General features: G+C 42.2%; 1 protein-coding gene across 3 annotated transcripts; it reads left to right on the top strand.

Moving 5' to 3' along the window:
- The first annotated feature begins 386 nt into the window (after positions 1 to 386).
- On the top strand, positions 387 to 18,628 carry tes (testis derived transcript (3 LIM domains)). Of its 3 annotated transcripts, none has more exons than XM_083973187.1 (8): positions 387 to 608; positions 6,510 to 6,595; positions 8,838 to 9,136; positions 9,185 to 9,726; positions 11,342 to 11,899; positions 15,045 to 15,260; positions 16,100 to 16,258; positions 17,704 to 18,628. In XM_083973187.1, the coding sequence occupies exons 1-8, from the start codon at positions 582 to 584 to the stop codon at positions 17,893 to 17,895; spliced, it is 2,079 nt and encodes a 692-aa protein (XP_083829313.1). In that variant the 5' UTR covers positions 387 to 581; the 3' UTR covers positions 17,896 to 18,628. The 3 variants fall into 3 exon arrangements, with proteins under 3 accessions (XP_083829313.1, XP_083829314.1, XP_083829315.1); XM_083973188.1 differs by having other exon boundaries at positions 8,838 to 9,544; positions 9,602 to 9,726; XM_083973189.1 differs by having other exon boundaries at positions 397 to 608; positions 8,838 to 9,726.
- The last annotated feature ends 5,922 nt before the right edge of the window (positions 18,629 to 24,550 follow it).

The following is a 24,550-nucleotide window of genomic DNA, read 5'->3' as shown; positions in this document are numbered from 1 at the left end:
GAAAAAAACAGTGTTGTGTTGTTTAAATTTAAATTTGTTTTCTTTGCATTATTCCAGGCCATGCTTGTAAAAGAGATTTTTTTTTTTATCTCAAGCAATTTGCCTGGTAAAATAAAGGTAGAAAAAAAAAATGGTCTGAAAACACTGGAATTTTTTGGGGTATTTCGACCAGTTGTCATTTTCTGCAAATAAATAAATGCTCCAAATGACAATATTCTTTGTTTTAAATTTGCGAGAAATTGTGTTCATTTTAATCAAACACATACCTATAAACAATAAAACCAGAGAAACTGATCATTTTGAAGTGGTCTACTGCGTTTTATTTTTAAGTTCTGACCGGAAACGACTTCGTTGAAAGTTCCGATCTTGACCGAGTGCGGTTCGGGACCTCCGAGGAGAAAGCGGAGCGAGAAGCGGCGGCCGGGTGGTTTGTTGTATCATCTCTCTCTCCGCTCCGTTTCCTGTCGTCGCTTCTGCTGGTTTTGACAGTTTCAGTTTATCTCTCGGGCGGAAACTTCGCTGGTCGCTTCGTCTGGACTCTGAGAAACTTGTCGCCGCCTGACGTTAAAAACAGAAAAACCATGGAGATAGAGAAGGAAGTGAAGAAGGTAGGTCCCCCTCTCTCTCTCCCTCCCTCCCTCCCTCTCTCCGTCCGCCTGCACCGCGGTGTGAGCAACGCCCTGAGAAGGTGTGCAGAGTCCGGGGCAGGTGGGGGTGGTTGTGGTGGTCAGCGAAGTTACTGTAACACAGACGAACTTTATCGATTAATACTTTCATTTCGAAAGTGTCTCAGTTTGTGCGTTTCCTAGCAAAGTTACTTCCGTTATAACAGCGTGTCTCCATCTGTTAAAACTCAATGACAAACTGTGTCAGAAATTATGGTGTAACCGTGTATATACAAAACACATTAGTTTTGTAACATATTAGGGATTTCTATTTAAACAATGTATGACTTTATAAACTTCGGCTTGCATATTGTTTCTGAACTAGCTCTCGTTTTTATATTTTGTTATCAGTGCGTGTTGCTCTGAATGAATCACGCCTCTGTCCTTAAATGACCGTCGTTTTGAAGCGTCAACCACGTTTTAAAAGTTAATATACTCAATAGTGAATGTGATAGTTTTAATTATATAGGCTACATGCCGAATTGTAAAGCCACTCACATAGATGTTAATTATAAGAAATACCAAGTTTTAAAGCAGGAAGATCCAAAATGAAGGGAGTTGTTAATGGAGTTTGGTCACACAACAAGGGAGGGACCAAAGTTATCAAGCATGGGAGGTGACACAATCAACGTGTGGGTGTAATTGTCCAAGGCAGGGATTATATGATGTCAATACTGAGTTTATTCAATTAATTGATTAGATATGTTGCATTCTTTGGATTTACACTGAAAAAAATAGCAGAAGACCAAGTGCATTTTGTATCTGGCTTGATCCCAACCTGCTATAACAGTATATAAGTCAGTGGCTGGTGTGTGTTTTTCTGGCTCTGTTATTATTTTTCCTTACATGGTATTATTAACACACCTGATCCATATCATCTCCAGTTTGCTGGTTCCTGTGTAGACCTGCAGGAAGCTGGGAGGCAGTTCAGTTTGTTGTGGTGCAGAATTGCTGCAGGGCTAAAAAGTTGTTGATATGATGGGATGTGACATGTGGAGCCGCTGCTGCTGCTGCATCAATCACTCTGCAGAGCTGCAACATTTAATATGTCACCACCCTGACTTCAGTTACATACACATACTACACACACACACAAAGTTTACGGTGCAGTTAAAGTGTATCAGTCGGCGTGTTTCCGGTGTACTGACAGTTTTCCCTGCATTCCCGACATGCCGGGACAAAGCGTCACAGCTGAAGCGTTGAAATTCATTGGCTGCTGTGTCATTTTTACAACATCATATTTGGCTCTCTTTGTTGTATTTTGTTATTATTAGTAGGGGATAGTTTGTGGTCTGCAAAAGGGAAGGAATTTACTGGGGTTTTTTTACAGACTATTTTCAGATGCGGTTGCCAGTTTCTGGTCAGTGAGATCTGCCCGGGGGCAAGATAACAAAGCCAGCTCCACTTTTAAAAAGCACAGGAAGCCCGTCTGTATACACACTTAAGCTGCTGCTGCTGCTGGAGGAGGAAAGTGGGTCTGAGCAGCTGGGTGACCCAGACTGCCCCGGTCTGACATCTGCTTTTAATCCCAGGAGGAGATAAGTGCGGCCGCCGGACGGAGGCCTCGGGTCTCTCTGCTGAGACTGAGAGCTCCTCCGTCAGCGAGAGGTGCTGTAATTACCATCGCACAAGGAAACCGTGTGTTGGGGTAATATTACACTCAATTAAGCTCATTTAATCATTAAAAAAAGGAAAAAAAAAGACATGAGAGGTAATGGGAAGCGACTGAGAGCGCGCTCTGTGCCGGCCGGGAAATCACCATCACTGCCACTCTGTTGAATTGAAGTTATTTCTGGATGTGTGTGTGTGTGTGTGTGTGTGTGTGTGTGTGTGTGTGTGTGTGTGTGTGTGTGTGTGTGTGTGTGTGTGTGTGTGTGTGTGTGTGTGTGTGTGTATGTGTGTGTGTGAGGGTCTGACCTAACTGGGAGGTATTTTCCTCTCTAAACACCTAAGTGGTTGTTGAAGCTGCTGCATGGGAGGAAAAACTGACTAATCTGGTTAACGTCAAGATTTCTGCCCAACAAACTGGAAAATAGAAGAAGCAGTGAAGACGAAGCAAATATTAAAAAATGTGAAAAGTGCCTTTTTTTTTAAATATATATATATATTTCCTCATCTTTCCACCACCGGCTCCACACAAGAAGGAAGTTTCATTCAGAGGAGTGTGTGGTCGTAGTTGTTGTGTAACTAAACGCAGTAAAAAGCAGAAACATGCTTCTTAAAAATAGTCGGGTTGTTTCTGCACCACATGAGAGGAAAGTACAGTAGACGTACTGTAGAGGAAAGACGACTCACACAGTCATTATATTTTATTTTGAGAAGTTTTGGCTTCTTTCTTCTTCTCCTTCTTTTCTTTTTTTTGGATGTTGCACAAACAAGATGTCGTGGTCAGAGAGCAGGTGGCCAAGCTGGAGTCAAAATGGCTCCTTCAGCCGGTGACTCATGATGACTGTGACTCATCTGAGCTGTAAACCTGAGCTCTATTGTCACCAGCAGTGTTCGGCCTCTGCAGGGCGCCGTCACCGTCCACTGACTGACTGACTGACTGAGTGACTGACTGACTGACTGAGTGAGTGAGTGAGTGACCTCAGCCAGAAATGACCAGTCATCCTTAATTACCAACACTTAACTCTTGATGTTCGGCCGATGCTCTGTTCTTGTTGCCTTAGAAGGAAAACAGGAAATACTCCAAATATCTAGTTCAAAACAGCCTTGTTAAACTGTGTCGTTAGGCAAGATTATTTGTATTTAAACTCTCAAGAAAACTCTTAACAGGGAAAAAGTTGGAGAAACGTCAGGGTGAGCAGCAGAGGAGGGATCCCCCAGCACATAGAGGATTGAAAGTCAATCAGATCATTGGTTGATGATTTACATCAAAAAATCAACCAGTTTTAGACTCAAACTTTATTCCAGCAACATTTTTGTGCAGCTTACGGTTAAAATGTATGAAGTTTGGCTCCTTAAAGGTGTTAGCTACAAGTTTCAAGTGCAACCTTCAATTGTAGGCCTACTGGTTGCCAGGTACGCCTATAGGGAGCAGAGCTAAGCTAATGACGCTAACTGTATTTAATGAGCAGCAGCTCTGGTGTTGACAGCGGACTGGAAACACATCTGAATCATTTCACACTAACTCACCTGCAGACGAACCTGACAAACCCGCAGCATCACACCTGCACCGGAAACGTTACAGTAGACGGCTGAATGTTAGTTAGCATTAGCATTAGCACCATGCCATTTCTCCACAGAGCTATCACGACCTGGCCCCTGAGCTGCTCCTCACCTGACATCAACACACTAACGCTGTTGGCACAGAGATCATTTCATGCCGATGTTGCCAACCTAACCAGATGTAAATATTTACATATTTTGGACCCCTTAAAATTTATAAAACAATAATTTATATAAGCTACTATAAAAAATAATTCTGTAAAATTAATACTTTTATTCTGCAACCCTCTAGACGTTCCATTTAATCGTTTTGATTAAGAAGTTGTAGCTATAACCTTTAAGTTAGAGTTAAACGTTGCTTTGGAGTGGATACTGAATATTTGGTATTGTATTGGAGAAAAAAAATCAATTGACACCGAGTCCTACCATGAAAAAAGAGCAAGAAACTGGAATTTCCATAAGAGACAGGAGTAGAAAAGCAGGAAAGATCAATAACTCAAGGACAGCTCAATATCGTTTAGCTGAGCACTAAGGCCAGGAATATTTGTACAGTGCATACGTAAGTGCTTCATCTAAAAATTGTAGTTTTGGACGATGGTGTCAGCTGGATGAGGTGCTTTTTACAGCACAGTTTCACAGTATTAAAATAAACTGATGTGATCATTTATTCCTGCAGAGGTGAAAGTGAGATTTACGCGTGTGTTCGCTGTTTAAATTATCACCACAAATCATGTTGTTTAACATCGTCTCGTGCTCCTGAACGACTCCCAGGTGGAGTAACAAAAAGTTTCTCTCTCTTTCTCTTTCTCTCTCTTTTCTCTGGGCTAAAACACTGGCATCAGGACCTCCGTCTGCATTCCTCCCCAGTTCGTCTCTTTTGGGTCAGAAACATCTCTCTGACAGCGGCTTTCAGCATCATTGAATAACCGACCATATATGGTCGTAAACAGCAGTAATGGCTGAAGGTGGACGCGAGATTTGTTTGACACTGAAGACGGAGAAAAGGCCAAAGCCTCAGAGAGAAAAGAGCAACAGACTCTGCAGACAGAAAGAAAAACGTCCTGGTCTTTAGAAGAGGCAGCTGGAGGTTTATTCTGTTGAAGAATAAAGTTCTGCTGAAGTCGCTCTACAAAGGCAAGAAGGAGAAAAAAAATCTGTGTTTATTCACATTAGTTTTCTCCCAAACCAAGACTTCATTTGTTAGTGGCCACAGTCATACTCAGTTTATTTGTCCTGTCAGAGTCAAAAAGAAAATGTGATATACTTAAATTTCAATCATTGCCACAGGTTAGTCATTTACTCATGGCAGTGGGTGGTACCAGTGTTCATACAGAGACTTAGAGAGTGTAAACAAGGTCATTTTCTCTAATTGCAGTTTACCAGTGTTCCCTAAATGCCTCGTATCTGTTGGTGGATGATGTCATAGTGGCTGCACATACAAACACACACACACGCTGCTAACCTAGGTGAGAGTAGAACAAGGTGTTGTGAGGTTTCCTTATCCTGTGTTATCTTGTGCTTCTATAAATGGGAAAGAGTAAACAGCAGAAAACTGGGAAATTAAGTCCCCTCCCGTCCTGTAAACTGAGATAAATTTTCAACTTATGTCCGATTTTATGACTTTTGGTGTTTCCAGATTACGATATGATACAATTTGATACAATACAATACGATTCGATTCAGTCCAATAAAAATTGATCTGATACAATATGAGTTGAACCAGTATGATACAAAACGATTTGATACGATTCGATTTGATAGATATGATATGATACGATAAAATTTGATTCAATCCGATAAAATTTGATGTGATACGATACGAGTTGAACCAGAATGATACGAAATGATTTGATACGACATGATTTGATCCAATATCATACAATACGATAATATTTGTACAATATTATACGATACAATTTGATCTGATATGTTACAATATGATACGAAAATATTTGATCTCATATGTTACGATTCAATTTGATTCAATATGATACGAAACGATTTGATTCATTCCGATAAAATTAGATCTGCTATGATACGAGTATCACCAGTATGATATGAAATGATTTGATACGACATTATTTGAAATTATTTGATACAATATGGTACAATACGGTAAGATTTGTACAATATTATACGATACAATTTGATTCAATATACAAAGTGATTTGATTCAATCCGATAAAATTTGATCTGATACGATACAATTTGATTCAATATAATTGGTTTTGATACGAAACAATACAAAATACTTAGAATAAGTTAGTAAAGACTAGTTTATAAGTGGTTATTTCACATCAGCATCAACAAGTTGATGGACACTAGCATCACAATCATTAGTACAACCACCTGTCATGTCCAAACCATCCAACACAGTATTTGATTATTCTTTCTTTTTGTACCGTTCTTTATGTGTTACCCTGCTCAGTTTCTTTGTTGACCATGTCTCTGTGTATTTATATGTAAGTACCGAGCACTAATATAGAACCACAGCCAAATTCCTTGTACGTGACCGATAAAACACTCTGACTTCTGATTCATCCAACTGTTTTGAATTTTGAATGTAGTTTTGCAGCCTTCATCTCGTCCTGAGGAAACACGGTATTTCTCTGGACATGAATGAAATAATCAAAACTAAAGTATGAAATCACATGTGTTCATGTGCTCTGTCGACAGATGACCCTGGGCCACGAGTTTGGCGCCGGAGCGGCCTGTTTGAAATGCAAGGACAAGTGCGAAGGATTCGAGCTGCATTTCTGGAGGTTGGTTCAAGTTTTTTTTTTTTTCACCGTCACAGAAACACAGTTAACAATAAGATATCAGGATTAAAACCTCTGACTTCCTGTGTCCACACCGGGGGCGTGTACACAGTGGGTTTATGGGGAACCAGCCCGATATTTCAGTCAGGAGTTACGGACCAGGACAGTCGTGCTTCGTCCTTCAAACAATAAAAAGCAGTAACTCTGGTCAATAACATCACTTTGCTGAATTAAAAACCCTCTGATCATCATCCTAATGGGCCCACGCTGCTGCGCTCCAACGCCCCGTCGGCCCATTGTTAACGAAATACCAGAGCAGTGTGAGTCTGGACTGGACGGGACTTTAGGTCTGATTGAGGAGGGGGTGGGGGGTGGTGGGGCAGGAACATTAGATGATGGTGCAGAGACTGTGTAGTGTTTTTCTTTCCAATGTGGGGCAGTGTACTTCCACCCCGGACCACCCAGGGCTCCCCCGTCTGTGGCGCTGTGTGCACGGGGGCAGTAATTGGGCTGTTCTGTCTGGACCTTTGTTATCCTCACATGGCTGGGTTTTTCCTGAAGGCAGCTCCAGGTGCCCCGATGCCACCACGGCCCCGGCACAAAGGCCCAGACCAGACCTGTCTGAGGTCAAACCGGGAGGGAGACAGACAGGGAGACAGGGAGACAGACAGAGGGCGCTGGCCATATTGGATCTGTAGGGATCAGGACAGGCTGCTTTATGACTCCAAATCTTAAAGGGGACATATTATGGAAATATCACTTTTTGAAGGCTCTTTAAAGATCCCAATTATACTCTTTTTACTCAATTTCACTCAGCTGTCAGACATCCAATTAAACTGTATTCGAAATGTATTGCCCCAAACTGATCCGTGGTCCTGAATGTCGGCTGTCTAAAAGTCGCTCAAATGAGCTCTACTGAGAACAAGCTGTTTCTGTGCCTGTACCTTTAAAGCAGAAGTGAGTGATATATTTGTGTTAATATAAGTCTTAAATAGTTATATCTTCCGACAGCAATCACTTACATAGAGTGTTTGGTCTGAAACACGGGTCTCTCAGTCCCTCTGCTCTGCTCTGAGCCGAAGAGAAAACATTTATCGTATCCTACAGTTTTTATCCAATGAGGAGAGAGAACGGCATGCAGGGCTGTGTGTGCAGCCAAGGAACGCCGTGAATGTGGTGACGTAGCGACGAGGACTGTTATGGTGCGTTCAAGGAAACTCGTATTTTTCCGACCGTGAAGTCGTACCAGTTCGATCTGGTACGAGTTCACCGGTCGGAAGTTACGAGTGGCCGTTATAGTGACTTTCACCGGTAAAACAGGTCGGAAAAACACGAGTGGGTTGCCTGGAACGCTACAAAGTCGTAAATTGTGACTTGAAGCTGTAATTTACGATTTCAAAAGCCTGCCTGGAACGCAGCATTAGCCAAAACGACCGGACCACTCACTTCTGCTTTAAGTAACATGGTTACTGTACACGGCAAAGATTATTACCACTTTATGACTTAAAATTGGTCGGTATTTCATTAATTTAGCTCAGGAGTTTCTTGCTGTGCACTGCAGCCATAGAAATAGACGTGGTAGGCGTTTTATCGCGCTGAGGGGCCGGCCTCACTCCCGTCGTGACATCACCACAGGAGCTGAGTCTGAACAGCCTGTATGAGCACCGTTTTACCAGTCGGTGGGCTGCAGAGTCGATGCAGGACCCGTTTGCTTTCCTCATTCTAGGAGTTGGTAGGCTCAGGGAGGATCAGTTTATGTATGTAGAGACCAGAAAAAAACTGTTTTTCATAATATGGGACCTTTAAAGGGATACGCCAACATTTTTTTTTGTTTTATGTGTCTTGCCTCACAATCATATCGCACATTTTTTTTTATCACATACAGTATCTAGAAAATGAATTCTGCCTCCTCTGCTGCTTGTTGTCACCTTTACAAGTGAAACAAGTGTTTACAGAGCTCGACAACGCATCTGAAACTGAAGCCTGTGTTGCTGCTCATGCTGACACATGCTCAGCAGCCTGAAATTATGTCACTGTTACTCTGGAAATATGAAGTAGGTTGTGTTGAGGCTTGTGAGAAACACTGAGCTCCTTGTTTTGGATCATTGTTGTAAAATACAATACAGTGAAGAGCAGGAGGGGTTACAGACTTTTACAGCAGCATAATTAAGAAAATAAAGACTTAAAAAACATAAAACTTAACATTAGAAATATCCAAATATAAATGTTTTTCTCTTCTCTGCAGAAAAATCTGCCGAAACTGCAAATGCGGCCTGACGGAGCACGACGTGTCCATGAACTCGGAGGAGAACAAGAAGGTGGGGAAACTGTTCGAGGACACCAAATACACCGGCCTCATCGCCAAGCTCAAGACCGACGGCATCCCCAGCTACAAGGGCAACATGATCACCGTCACGCTGCCCGCCTCCTCCACCGCCTACATCCTCCCGCCCAGCGCCTCCTCCACCGTCATACCGCCGTCCGCCAGAGCCGGAGCCGGGTCTGTGCAACCTGCCGGAGCTGGATCGGTACAGGCTGGTTTTGGTGCTGGTGCTGGTTCTGTACATCCAGCCGGTGCCGGGGCAGGTTTAGGTGCTGGTGCTGGAGCTAGAGCCGGTGCAGGAGCTGGTTTTGGTGCTGGTGCTGGAGCTAGAGCTGGTTCTGTACATCCAGTTGGTGCCGGTGCAGGTGCAGGTGCAGGAGCCAGAGCTGGTGCTGGTTTTGGTCCAGGTGCTGGTTCTGGAGCTGGTTTTGGTCCCGGTGCTGGTTCTGGAGCTGGTTTTGGTCCTGGTGCTGGTTCTGGAGCTGGTGCTGGAGCTGGTTTTGGTCCCGGTGCTGGTTCTGGAGCTGGTTTTGGTCCTGGTGCTGGTTCTGGAGCTGGTTCTGGAGCTGGTTCTGGAGCTGGTTTTGGTCCGGGTTCTGGTGCTGGTGCTGGTTCTAGAGCTGGTGCTGGTTCTGTGCATCCAGCTGGAGCCTGGACAGGTGCTCAGGTTCAGCCCGTACCAGCAGGTTCTGCACCGGTGAGCGGCGGCAAGGTGGCGATGCCGGTCGGCGCCACGTCAGCCAGCGTGACACCAGCACCAATGAAGTCCGTCACATACGAGTGGGCTCCTCCAGTCGCCAACAAGTATCTGGTAAGACTTAACAAAGAGAGAACATTAGTGATCATAGAAAAGTGGTCAAAGTTTGTTTAAATACATAATTTAAAACAACAAGGTGTACAAGCTTAAAGGGATAGTTCAACATTTTGGCAAATTGGCCCATTGCCATAATCCCTATAGTCATAGCAGTAGGTTCGTTACCTTTAATTGTCGCTGCAAGCTATTTTTAGAATGGCGGAGCAGAGCCGTGAGCTGCTCAGAGCTACGCTACGGAGGCTCATTATGGGATTTCTTGGTTTCCCTAATCAAACTCATCAAATACACAATCCAACAACTCCAAAACGCTCTGGTGGACAAGTTGTGACCAGCACATTCACCACGCTATGAGATAATAACACAACGTTACCAGACAGAGTTGTTTTAGAGGTAAATGCAGAGACTGCTTGATGAAAAACTGCCCCTGAAGGCAACGCGCATCAGCGGTTTTGCATGAATTTCCCTCTGAGGAAAACCTAGAAATCCCATGAGCCTCCGTAGCGTAGCTCTGAGCAGCTCGCCGCTCTGCTCCGCCGTTCTAAAAATAGCTTGCACTGACAATTAAAGGTAACGAACCTACTGCTATGACTATAGGGATTATGGCAATGGGCCAATTTGCCAAAATGTTGAACTATCCCTTTAAGATTCAATACATGAACAAATATGAGATAAAATCAGATTACACACAACACAGTAAGTGCCACAAATATACAAAAAAAATGAATGGAGATGTCAAGCTGACCTTGGATTCAAAGCCAGTGCAAACAGGTGGGTCCTCTTCAGTCATGATTACAAACACTAATAGGAAAAAGCAAACTGCTCCACAAATAAGCAAAGGCTTATTATTATATCACCGCTCCTCCGTTCTAAAAATAGCTTACACCGACAAATAAAGGTAATGAACCTACTGCTATGACTATAGCGATTATGGCAATGGGCCAATTTGCCAAAATGTTGAACTATCCCTTTAAGGCTTGTCTCAAATTTTGCTGCAAAAGAAAAATAAATGGTTTCTCTTGTGTTCAGCCAAATCCTTACTGGACCAAACAAATGTTGTTAAGTAGAAAAATACACATAAAGCAGCATTAAAAAAAAAAGGCCATAATTTAACCACAAGGGTGAATTTAGTGTGTGAAGTTTAGTATTGAGTTTACTGTCTGTTTAATGAAGAATAGGATTGTGTGAGAAGGAAAATGCAACTATAACCCAAGTCTTTATGTGGATTCATTTTAATCACCTTAAAATATTGATCAAGTTTATGAACATTTATGAACCAGGAAGTTTTGGGGGGGTCGATGTAAAGTCGACTTTGGCCACTAGAGGTCCCAGTGGTATCAATATTAGTCCTCATGTCTTTGAAAAAGTTGTTGTAATCCCTCATGTTAGTGATGACTGAAGCAGCAGCCAGTGTGTGTGTGTGTGTGTGTGTGTGTGTGTGTCTTTGTTTAGTCTGGGTCTGTATCTGTGGGACTGAAGCTTCCCACCACAGCACAGGACAGTTTCCCTTCACCTTGTCTCTGATTGGTCCTCGGTGTCTCTCTGTCCTTCACACACTTTATTTCTGTTCTCTATTAAACATTTTCCTCCTCGTCCTCCCTCGTCATCCTTCCAGGCGGTGCGTTACATCGAGCTGCTCCCTCCAGAGAAGCGCCCGGTGGCCGGTTCAGAGGGCGCGGCGTACCGCCGGCAGCAGATGGCCCGGCAGCTCCCCGAGCACGACCAGGACCCGGCCCTGTGCCACGAGCTGAGCCCCGCCGAGGTCAAACTGATGCAGCAGTTCGTCCGCAAGTACAAGGACGAGGCGCTGGGGGTCGGAGACGTCATGCTGCCCGAGGAGATGGCCGCCGCCGTGCAGGCAGGAGGAGGCCAGGGAGCAGGAGGAGCCGGAGGAGCTGGAGCTGGAGGAGTCAGGGCCGGAGCCGGAGGGGCCGGGTTTGGACCGGGGGCTGCAGGTGCTGGTGTTGGGTCGATGGGGGGTCCTGGGGTAGGAGCTGGACCTGGAGGTGCTGGAGGTTTTGGAGGTGCTGGAGGTGCTGGAGGTGCTGGACCACTTCCAGGGGCTGGACCAGCTGGCGGTCTGGGTCCAGCAGGAGGCGCCATGGGAACCGCAGCCACAGCCGGAGCGATGGGCGTCCCTGGAGCTCAGCACGCTGGACTCCCTCAGAACTTTGTAAGATGTTTTTATTCATCTACTGTCTGTTTATCAGGTTGTCTCCATGTCATACACAGAGCCTTGCAGAAGTATTCCTACCTCTTGACCTTTTCCACATTTTGACACAACTACAAACTTAAATGCTTTTTATAGGGGTTTTATGTGATAGACAAAGACAAAGTAGCGCACAATTGTGAAGTGGAAGAAAAATGATATATGTTAGTAATACATATGCACGCCACACATTTCAGATGTATCAGATGTGCGCTACTTTGTGTTTGTCTATCATTAAAGAGACCCAGAGGAGTTTGCTTTTGGTTTCTGGCCATTGTGACTACTCAGACACACCTGAATTAATCAGTTTGTCCAATAATGTAAGACAGGAAATAAAGGAGCTGGCTTAAGCTCAGGAAGTAGTGGAGCTGTGCATAAAGCCCATAATGCCGCCGGATCGCTAGTTGGCATAGTTTATGGTCTGAACTACGACGGTATCTGATCGTCTTCAAACCTCCGACTTTCATTCTTGATTCATAAAAACATTCTTGGCATATATTTTCGCTTCCATCCGTCTTGCGCCGGTCCAAGAATTTCACCGTGCGCGCAGAGGCTCATGGGAAATGTAGTGTGAAAACACTTAACTTTCCAAAACTCCTCGTTGTCCCTTTAAAACCCCAATGAAATACATTTAATGTGAAAATGTGGAAAAGTTCAAGGGGTGTGAATACTTTTGCGAGGCGCTGTATAAACTTCAGGGCTCCAAACTAACTTTTTTTTTACAAGGAGCGCCTAACTTCTCTAACTTCCCTAACTTAAAATTTTAGGAGCACAAGCAGAAGATTGAGGGGTGCACACTGTAAATTGACTTGCAAAGCAAATATTCACATTTCCTTTTCACACGTGATCCCCCCCACACACCTGTAATGACAGATTCAAGATTCTTTGAGTTGCCCCTGTCAAGTTTCACGAGTATTAAAAAAAAAAAAAATGCGTCCAACTTACTGATTGCACATGTGCACATAATGAAAAATGTACCTGCACTGTCTAAAACTTTAGGGGCAAAATGCCTCCGTTTAGGGGCAGAGTGGAGCCCTTTAAACATATAAATACAGTTGTACTGGTACTGGGCATGGATGTATTATATTATCTTATAATAGATCCATGGTGCTAGTTCATTATAACTGGTGGTACTAATTACAAAGACCTGTTGTTGCTGATTTAGACACTAGATGGCGCCATCAGACCAACTCCGTCTGGAGTGGACCTCCCCTCAGGATGAAGGAGTTTTAGTGATTTACTGATGATCCACTCTGGGTCATAAATCAGACGTTTTATAATATTTATCACCATGTGCAGTGATTAAATCCTTGTCTGGGGTCTAATGATTTATTCCTGCTTCACTTCTACTGTGACTCATTAGGAAAGATTTTATATTGGGCTGAGAGGAGGAGGAGGAGGAGGAGGTTGTGTAAGAGCAGCAGAGCTGAAGAGACACAAGACTTTTCCTGTTTTGTCCTCCATGATGTTGTTGTTGTCATCCTCCTTCTCCTCTTTTTCTGTTGTTTTTTATTTTCTTATCTTTCTATTGTATAATCTCCCTACATTCCCTCCAGTATCTATGACTTTACAGTGTCTGTTCAGTTCAATTTGATATTATTTCTGTACCACGATAGTGTGCATCTATCTCTATATGTTTTTTTTTTTGTCTCATTTTTTCAGATTTCCAATGTGCAGATATTTTCAAAGTCATTATGGCTGTTTGCAGATGAAAACACAGATTTATACACATCTTTTTTTATTTAACAGAGGAAAACAAAGTCCCTCCTCCTTCAGAATAAACCTGTTAACTCTTATTGTGATGACAAAGCTACAGACATCACATCACTGCTGCTTTACAAGCATTATAAATACTGTAGCAGTGATGTTGTCTACTTGAAAAACTTCAAAGTATGTTGAAGTTTGTCTTTGGCTGATTGACGTCACTGCAGCAGCCAAACACGTCAGCATACATCACGTTCACACCTGCAGCTGATGAAAACAGACTTTTACGGTTACAATCGGCCGATACCGATAGAATAAACTCAGGGTGTTTATTTACTTCACCGGGTTTGATTAAAGCAGATATCAGTGGAATGTTTTTGTTAATATAAGTCCTAAATAGTCCTATTTTCCGTCAGCAATCACTTACATGAAGTATTTCAGCCTAAACACGAGTCTCTCCGTCACTCTGCTCTGCTGTAACCCGAGGAGAAAATTTTCCTTGTGGGATACAAGTGTTATCCAATGAGGAGAGAGAACGGCATGAAGGGCTGTGTGTGCAGCCAAGGGATGCGCGTGAATGTGGTGACGTAGCACGAGGACCAATTGATGCCTGACAAGGGCGGGGGCTGCTAACTCATGGTGCGTTCAAAGAAACTCGTACTTTGTGTTTTTCCTTCCTGTGAAGTCATACCAGTTCGATCTGGTACGAGTTCACGGGTCGGAAGTTACGAGTGGCCGTTATAGGGAACTTTCACAGACAACAGGATGGTAAAAACACGAGCTACGGGTTACCTGGAACGCTACCAAGTCGTAGTTGTGACTTGAAGCTGTAACTTACGGTTTCAAAAGCCTGCCTTGAACGCAGCATTAGCCGAAACGGCCGTGAAGCTGATATCTGCTTTAAAAAGGAGAGAGATGATGGAGAAGAGACAGAAATATCACCTTCCTCTCTCCTGGCAGAAACGACTAAACAACTTTCTGTTCACTTCATCTCATCACCTCATTACCGGAGAGAGACACCAGGCTCCTGTTACAGCGGCATCTGTTATAACACAGATTTCTGCCCATTTGTCGCCCCGAGATCTGAGACAAACACACTTCAAATGTTCCTTTTATACAGTAAAAAATTGCCTCTTTCTTTGTCAGGCGATCAAACGAGCTCCGGCTCCACTCTGAACCCACCTCGGTGACGGCTGGGGATGTTGGCCTTTGTGTAAACCCACTCAGAAGTGCATAATAATTCTTTGTTATTACCGAAGGAGATGAAAAGAATCTGTTTGGGACAGGATGCGACCGACTTCTCACCCGAGTCGGTCGAGCTCAGACTGAAGCAGTTTAGAATAAAACAAATGAAACGATAAAAAATGGACGATAATAAAAACCAATTCTCTTTTCTCTCTGGTAGACGTGCCATCAGTGCCAGCAGCCGATGCGCCTGGGCGAGCCGGCCGTCTACGCCGAGCGCGCCGGCTACGACAAGCTGTGGCACCCGGCGTGCTTTGTGTGCTGCACCTGCAACGAGCTGCTGGTGGACATGATCTACTTCTTTAAGAAGGGGAAGCTGTACTGCGGGCGTCACTACGGAGACAGTGAGAAGCCTCGCTGTGGAGGCTGCGACGAGGTGAGTCAGACCCACCGCTGTTAGTTAGTTAGTTTCAGTTTATTTCGGACATGTTAAAAGAAATAATAAATAATACAGTAATGGATAGACATAGCAAATAAATACTTTACAAAGACAACACATGAAAACATAAAAATAATTGAAAATGAAAATAATTATTATTTTTTTTTTTTTTCATATCCGAAAAGGAGTGGGAAGAAGTAAAACTTATTTACTCCCACCCCCTATCCATAAATTAGCTATCAAGCTTCCTTGTCATTATAATCTATTCGTATACAATAAGTTAATTTATAAGTTTATTTAGCTGGATTTATTCTAATATATTATCACTAATCTTTATCTCTCTAATATATAGGCATTTACATACAGTATATGGATGTATTCTAATCTCTAATACATACTGTAGGCATATACATAGGCCTATATGGATTTATTCTAATATATTATCACTAATCTTTATCTCTCTAATATATAGGCATATATAAACACATATACAAAGACAAACTGAAGGTAACACCAACAGAGCAAGAAATAAAACTAAGTGGGTAAATACCCAAATAAATAAGCACCTTGTGGTTGTCAAACATCCTCATTCCTGTACATATTGAAAATAATTTCTTTGTACTTCTTTTTGAACTGGATTATGTTTGGACATTCCCCACATTTTAACCCCACATCCAAACTGTTCCATAGTTTAATTCCACAGATAGGAACACAAAAGCTCCTTCTTGTTGTGCTTATATTCTGGATTTTGAACGGTCATTTTTTTACAGTGCCTGCATCATCATCATCACTGGACAGTTTGACGTGTGTCTGTTTGTCCGTTGGTCCGTCCACAGCTGATCTTCAGTAACGAGTACACCCAGGCCGAGGGGCAGAACTGGCATCTGAAGCACTTCTGCTGCTTCGAGTGCGACTGCATCCTGGCCGGAGAGACGTACGTCATGGAGAACGAGAAGCCCGTGTGCAAACCCTGCTACATGACGAGCTACGCTGTGGTGAGAGGAGACACACACACACACTCTCTCTCTCTCTCTTTCTCTGGCTTTCTGTTTGTTTAAATACTTCAGATTGTTGATTTTTTATTTATAGGACCGCTGCCATGTTAACCACGCATTCCCAGTCTGAGTGTGGCACTTAATGACAAAACCCTAAAACCATGAGCCTGTTCTGCTCCGACTGACTGACAGGAGCTATTGTCACAAAATGCTGCTGTCATGTGGTGAATTTGGAAATGACGCACTTTGACATCTCCTGTTGAAAATATAAAAGACGGTTCACGCTACCGAAAAGCACATAATTGTATAATATAAGGACTCGAATTGTAAAGTTTGACAGAGGTCAACACAGGTCATCAGTTCACTGCTGCTGTGACTGAACGTCGACCACCCAAAACCAAGAATGTGAAGCACGCGGCGTGTGTTTACATGATTTATCCGACGTAATCCCCCACAAAGCCGCACCGTCATACTCTCCTTCATTTCTGACTGAGTCATTGTAAACGTTAAGGAGCCGGGATTCTACCGTGCAACCGAGCATTTAGAACAGATTATCATATTTCTAAACAGTGTTTTCTTCTTCTTCTGTATTTTATTTGATGTTTTGCTCCTTAAGAAGATACATTTGTAGTTTTAAGAACTAAAAAACACCTCGGTGTAGTTTTCCATCTCCTCTGGAGCTCTAGTAACAACAGGTCGGTGTCAGCCAATCAGAAGAGAGGAGGATCTGAGCCGCTCTTCTGATTGGCTGACTGTTTTCTGATTGATCCAATAAAAAATAGAGCAGATTTCAGAATAAAACATTCAGAGAAACCAAATCCTGCAAGTTGTTGGATGGTGGGTCCAGGTGGTGAGGGGGCAGGGCTTTGTTGTGACATCACAAAGTGACAGGAAGTCCTGACGGCTGGTTTTAAGGCTCAGTTTCTGAATACAGGCTGTGTGCATTTCTCTGTGGACTGAGGCTTTGATACTTTCACAGTATTAATATAGAACCTAGAGCTGCTTTATAATCACACTACACATGGACATCTACCTTTATACTGTATGGAGCTTTAATACAAACATCTACCTTTATACTGTATGGAGCTTTAATACAAACATCTACCTTTATACTGTATGGAGCTTTAATACAAACATCTACCTTTATACTGTATGGAGCTTTAATACAAACATCTACCTTTATACTGTATGGAGCTTTAACACAAACATCTACCTTTATACTGTATGGAGCTTTAACACAAACATCTACCTTTATACTGTATGGAGCTTTAACACAAACATCTACCTTTATACTGTATGGAGCTTTAATACAAACATCTACCTTTATACTGTATGGAGCTTTAACACAAACATCTACCTTTATACTGTATGGAGCTTTAACACAAACATCTAATATAATGTCCGACTGTGTGTCTTCACCATCATTATCTCCTCCTCCCTCTCAGAAATGCGCGGCCTGCCAGAACCCAGTGGAGCCTGAGGCTCAGCGGGTTTCCTACGGCGACCACCACTGGCACGCCGAGCCCGACTGCTTCAAGTGCTCCGGCTGCTCCAAGTGCCTGATGGGCCAGCGCTTCATGGCCGTGCAGGGTTTCCTCTTCTGCTCCGTGGAGTGCAAGAAGAAAACCATGGCGTAGAAGACGCTGCTTAAAGCAACTGCAAGAACAAACAACTCCATCTGCTGCACAACCACCAGAGAGAAAACCAGGACCAGATTCCAGCTCAAAACCAGAACCAGAACCAGAGCAGGGAAAACAAACACTGGTGCAGCTGCATAGGTCGTGTGGTTGTGTTAGCATAAAGTAGAGTGCCTCAAACCTCTAACATAGAGATATACAACAACAATAATAAGTCCATTCCTTCCTTTTTGTCCATGAAAGACCAGTATTGACAAATCAGTCTCAACATCTTCTGTTTGTTTGTTTTTTTTCCAAGCTTTTCTTGCACTATATTTTCATACTAATGAGATTAATTTTGTACTGATCAGAGGTGGCAGTTTATAACAAGTTTATTCATGTTAAACCTGTGTCTGAACTTTGTGCTTTACAGCCTCTACTACTGAAGCTCAGCAACATGACGAGCAAAAAGAGACCAGAGCAAAGTGAAAAATTTGATTGTAATAATTAACAACCTCCTTATCCTCAATCCAATCGTTGTGTTTGGCTCAGAGCGATCAACTTGCCGTAGCTGTAGTGTTCAGGTAATGTTCAGTGAAATCTAAAAAAAAAAGTATTTTCATGTGTTTGTACGGAAACAAAACAATGTGAAAAAAAAACCCTTCCCCAACAGTTTAGCAGTTTATACCTTTGTGTGTGTGTGCACCTGTGCAAACTGAACTACTGCAATGCAAACAACAGCTCTGCAATTACATGGAATATCGACAGGTGTTCGTCCAAAGTGGGTATATGCAAAGTGAACAAAGATTTAGATCGTTAGAAAAACATCAGTCTGCATTAGTATTTAAGTAATTATCTGGTATATAAATATAACGCCTCATAATGCAACATGATCTTTATCTAATTCTCTATTTATTCTTTATAGGTGCAAAGTGAATCTACATTTATTAATTAAAGTAATACTGATCATTTGCAGAAATAAGAAAGATATAAGTAAAAAACAAAATAAAAAAGATGAATAAAGTCTTTTTTGTTAATTTCTACTTGTCTGACCCACTGGCCCCATGATGGATAGAAACACTGTAAAGCTGATGTGTTTGTCATGGTACAAAAAGACTTGATGAATTGAGGAAAACCACTAGAAATGTGTTGAACATGAAATTTTTTACTTTTCTGTCACTTTTTTTTTTTACTGTTGTTGTTTTTGTGTCAAACAAGTGCTTTTCCTTTTTCATGCAATAAACTGCACTTTAAATTGTTGAGCAGTCGAGTTTACCACTTCCAAGACTAATTAAAGCTCCGTCCACCCACACAGCAGTTTCCACTGGAGCTTCATTAGATCTCAGGATGGTGATGAGGAGATGAGGGGCTTTTAAGAAGACAAACAGGCTGCATCTTCAGAAGGAAAAAAATCACACAACTAAATAATAGGGAATAACATTTCAAGATAACAATATTACACTGTTATAAACCCTAACAATATCATATAACTTTTTACTCTTTTATTCTTACCAGCAATAAAAAAACAAGTGATTAGTTTTTATGTTTTCTCACAAGTCTTAATAAATCTGCTAAGCATTTATTTCAATAAGTTATATGTAACATTACACAATTTTTCATGCAGTAAGAAAAGAATACCCTTAAAAATAAATAGCAAGAAGTACTATTTACAATTAGATATATTTTTTATGAATATAAAAAGTTATAAGTACTACTCTGTATCCACTACTCACAAAAAGTTAGAGACATTTAACAAGAATATCCCTATAAAAAGTTCATGCTACAGTGATATTCTATCATCTGTCTATCTATATTCTGTCAAACAGTGGTGGCTATAGCACAACAACAATCCCAATGTCTCAATAACTTGATCAATTTGATCAAAGTGTTGTCTTGGTCTCATGATGTTAAAATTTGAACATTGTGGAGAGGAGAGGGAGAGAAGAGGACTGTATAGCCTACAAATTGTCATTGAACCAGAACATAGTGGTTCAATGACAACTGAACCACTAAATGAAACATTGAACAATTGGACATGTGCATTCAAAAGTTTAGAGAAGGTTAAATTAACTTCACCTGTAAAGGTTATTGTGCATTTTAGGTGCATTCTGAAATTTTATCTAAAAGCCAAACATCCCTGACTTTCTGTGAGTAGTGTATGTGACATCTATAACAAATTAAAATGCTTGGAAATGAGTGGAAAACTTTGTGATTATAGTGACTTTAACTGTGGATAGACCTTTATCAAACCCTAAAATGAACCTGTACCAAGAGATACTGATATATCACTCCGATGAACAGCCGTGGCTCAGGTGATGTCCATATAGGTTTATCAGACTGGATGGCACCCTGTTGATGTTTTCACCCATCGTTAATGTTATTAATTACACCTGCAGTGTGGCGGTCTCATGTGGTCTCGTCAGTCTAACAGGAAACACCTGTGGATCAACAGGCCCCTTTGATCCTGATAATTAAGGCTAATTACGATGTAAACAGTGTCCTGTGTGTACCGGTTGCTATGGTACACAGACAAACACCTCTGTCTCTAATGTCAGTGCTAATCACAAAGGCAAAGAGTCACACAGTTCATGTTATGTAAGTGTTAATTCTCAGTAGCTCCCACTGTGACCCCTCGTTGACCCATGCGATGTGACAGAGGCCCTGACGTCGTATCAGCCGTTGCCCTCCGATGGGAACTCTCTTCACACGTCGGCCATGATGGAAAAACCACCCGCCCCTCTCGGCCGCTCGTGTTTTCATTCACCAACTGGAAACTTGTGCACAATTCAAGGAAGCTCCATCTCTGAGGAGCCCCATTGTTTTAAATGGCAGTTAGCCCGACGCTGCGCTGCTATTTCCCCTCTTTCAACCACAACTCCACCAGACCTGAAGTGACCGAATCGCCCGGCCATCTCTGGGATCACCCAGTAGTAACCCCCCTCTCTCCAACATCCTCCTGCATCCTTACTTTAATTTTTCCTCCTTTCAGAAATTCCTTCCGTTCCTCCGTCACAGGAAGTCGGAGCATTTTTTTGGGCCTCAGACCTGCAGCACTGAGAGCTTTTGTTTTCTGAACATACATGCAGCAAGTGATCCCCGCTTGTCGTACCTCAGAAAGGCGTTCAGGGGTGGAGTCGACTTCCTGTCGTATTGTCCGCCCGTTGGAATTTGCATGTGATTTGTTTTCGAGCTTGAATTTGCTTTGTGCTGCAGTTCAACACAGGAATTTGCATTGTATTTTTGTTTCTCTCTGGAATTTGCATCATGCTAACTTTGGCTAACTTTGATCCTGCTATGGCATGTAGCACCTCCTCATGCTTTTTTTTTTTAGCATGCTAACACCTTAGCCTAGCTCATTCGTTTCCAATAGCGAAGACTGCAAGCTTCCAAACTATACACGTTACGCATTAGTTAACATTTAATTAATCATTTTAGAAGAATGCTTTAAAGTATGATTTATGTGTTAGAAATGTTGAATTTTCGATTGGCTACCTCATCAATGATGTTTCTTTTTTACGTAGTAGGCTACACTAACAAGTAGTAACTGCTCTGAATGAATTGCCATGTTCTGCTGCAGAATAGCTCTTACACAAGCCACTGCATTGATTGTATTGGACCTAGAAACTCCACAGAGAACATGGAAAAACAAATGTGGAAAGCCACTTAAGGTCTATCATCAAGATGTGGTAAGGCTTACGCACCTTGCACTGTGGGAGTTTATGGCAAAACCCGATTGTAGCAACAACTGCTTCTGCTGATTTTGTCTTTCATTTGTTTTGTCTGTCAGTGACACGTTTCAGGAAAACTTGGAAAGCATAACCTTGAGCCAAAGAGGTAAAGAGTCAGCTTTTTGGTTGCTGGGAGCTGAGTTTGTGGAAGATCTGGGCCTCGTAAATCAATGCTCTTGAGTTTGGACTCGGAGAATCCACGTCATAAATCACAGCCACGAAGGCAGAAGTGTAGTAAAGCAGCATCTACGCAATCTGTATCCAGAGTGTAAGCTGCGAGTCAGAGCGATTAAATCAAGATGAGATTTTGTTTGTCATTTGGAATCTTTTCTGTCTCAACAGCCGAGACAGAGCTGCTTCATGGTTTAAAGCATTTGTAGCTACACCTAAATGGAGAGAGGCTGCAGAGTGAATATGACGTGAAATCATATCTGAAGCTTATCACAAATGATCCAATGCACTTATTGTGCTTTGATCTCAAAATTGTCCTGAACAGACGTTGAAGAATTCAGATTAAAACTTATTATGGGATCAAGTGAAGACTAAACAAATGTTAATGGAGAATAGATAATCAGTCTAAATTCATCTTTTGGACTCCAACATGAATCTCAATGGATATTTAATGATGATCTGTGTCTTCTTGTTGGTTACGTAGGTTAGTTTGTTTGGTAAAATGTTTGTAATATCAACTTTATGAGGTTCTAATGTATCTAAAAACCTGATGCACTGAGTGGCAGAAGGTGTAGGACGTTTCTTCTTCAATGGGAAAGAACTGGGACTGTGTCATCCTCTGCACTAAGAATCAGCCCCAGGCGGTTTCCATTGCAGCGTGTGGTCGATTTCAACAGATGTGAGGGGCGAGAGCCAGATGAGCACTTGCAAAACTCAAAACAATTAAGATAAGGCATAAATCTCTACATGTCCAAATATGTTTTCTAGCATGGTGTCTCTTCTTTGCCTCAAAGCATGATGTGCTGCCTCCTGTAGTTGTAGGGAGGAAATCAATCCCTGGTTCTAGAAAAGTGATATAAAAGTGAGATTCGTGCATTTTCTCAAACAATATTCTTGGTGGTTAGTTTGTCTACAAGTGCCCCACCTTCGAATGAAGAGCACCAACTGAGGCTTTTCTGGAAAAACCCAGTACTGTCTCCCCATGCATTAGATGAGCTGGTCCCAGCTTTGTTCTTGAGTTCATCAGTTGAGTGCAAAATGAAAACCAGTCATTATACTTAACTTGAGAATGTGCTTCAGCTGCTTGAAGGAACAAACTGTACAGATAGAAAGAGTCCAAACACCTTGATACTGGAAACATAAAGTTAAGGAACAGTTCATGCAGCACATGGAAAGCTTTGTTTTTTAATGACTGTGATAAGAGTAGTAGATCATAGACGTTTAGAACGATGTGGAATCAGAGACTCAAAAGAAAAGTTTCTAAGAATAAAAAGAAAACATTAACAGTTTTTTCAGTTCACACATGGATACTTTCAAGCGCTGTCATCTCACTCAGATCTACTTAGATGAGCAGAAGACGCTGCAGACTTCCCGACACAGCTGGTACAAATGCCAGCTCTCTGAAACTCCCGATAACTCACCACCCACATTCCTGCAGGGAGGGAGGGAGGGAGGGAGGGAGGGAGGGAGGAGGCAGCGAGTGGCAGAGATTCATTTTTATGGAATGCTATCATAGAGGAGGTCTGGTATTACAGGCTGTGATCCAACAGAACAGGAGCAATCATGTTTAGTGATACAGTCAAAGACTCCAAGTCTTCTTCATCTCACATGTTCATTGCACTTAAAGTAGTTCTTCAGTAATTCAGCATTGGCACTATATCTAAAGTGCCTATCTAATATCTAATAAATCTAAAACGATGCATCAGAAGAACCAGAGATATCCTATTATTTATTTAACATGTGGCATCTACATTAGCAGTTCCTTCAATGGCCAGGACGTAGCCTCTGTGACGTCATCCACAAGCAGTGTTGAAGCTTGTTGCTCTACTGTCGACATCTTGGCAGCACCGAACTCCCAGCACACCCAAAACTGGGTAAACAGGTGGGTGGAGCCAAGACTTAAATACCAGATTATACCACACCTATAAATATGCATTATTTATAATTACATCAAAGTAGTCATTAAGAAATTAGCTGTAGATGTTTATTTTTGCTGTAAAGTTGTACTTTTCTAACATGGAGACTGACTCCCTGTTGGAGACTCACTCTAGTGGTCAAGGTTGGGGATTGCAGGTTGTAACACCTACTGTACGTGTTATTAGCCATTTGAATTTATGTTTTTCTCCATATGGAGATATTTAATACCTCCTAATGACAGGCTAAAGAGAGTTTGGGGGCAGAAAGCTTTACCCCATTGAATCCAAGACTTTCTTTTTTCAAATGAACTGCAAGGCCCAACATTTAACTAAGTAAGAACCAGTCAGGTGAACCTCCCTCTCTTAATCTACATCAGCGAGTTGAAGGAGGTGATTTTGCAGCACAGCATTGTTCAACTGCGGTTTTGGAAGCGTCTATGATGATTACTGTAATGCTGCATTAATTCATTCATTCCATACAGGTTTCACAGAGGCGTCAGCTGAGGTAACTGGAACCGAGTCTGTTGATCTTTAATTTTGGGTAAAATTTTCTTCTTCTTGTTTAAAGGGACAACGAGGAGTTTCTATTTGGTTATAAAAAAAAGTATCACGTTAATGTGGATGAATCTCCGCTACCCACACTTGTTAATGGACCCATTTTCGATAAATATATCGTTGTGTCTCTATCGTTATTTCGTTATTATTAGTGGTGGCGGAGATGCTGGTCGAGCCGACCAACGTTTCCTTACTTTGGGTTTCGTGGCGAGTCATGAGAATAACGCCGCAGAATCGCCGTTTATGGTCGGAACTACGACGGTATGTGATCGTCTTCGAACCTCTGACTTTAATTATTGATGAATG

The sequence above is a fragment of the Trachurus trachurus genome, assembly GCF_905171665.1.
Source record: "Trachurus trachurus genome assembly, chromosome: 6".
Classification (NCBI taxonomy): Eukaryota; Metazoa; Chordata; class Actinopteri; order Carangiformes; family Carangidae; genus Trachurus; species Trachurus trachurus.
This window is presented reverse-complemented; position numbering and strand designations above follow the sequence as displayed.

Excerpts from the sequence above, each read along its gene's own strand:
- tes (XM_083973189.1), top strand. The coding sequence starts at position 582 with ATGGAGATAGAGAAGGAAGTGAAGAAG. Across the intron at positions 609-6,509 it reads TAGAGAAGGAAGTGAAGAAG|ATGACCCTGGGCCACGAGTT; the intron begins GTAGGTCCCCCT and ends CTCTGTCGACAG. Across the intron at positions 15,261-16,099 it reads GCTGTGGAGGCTGCGACGAG|CTGATCTTCAGTAACGAGTA; the intron begins GTGAGTCAGACC and ends GTCCGTCCACAG.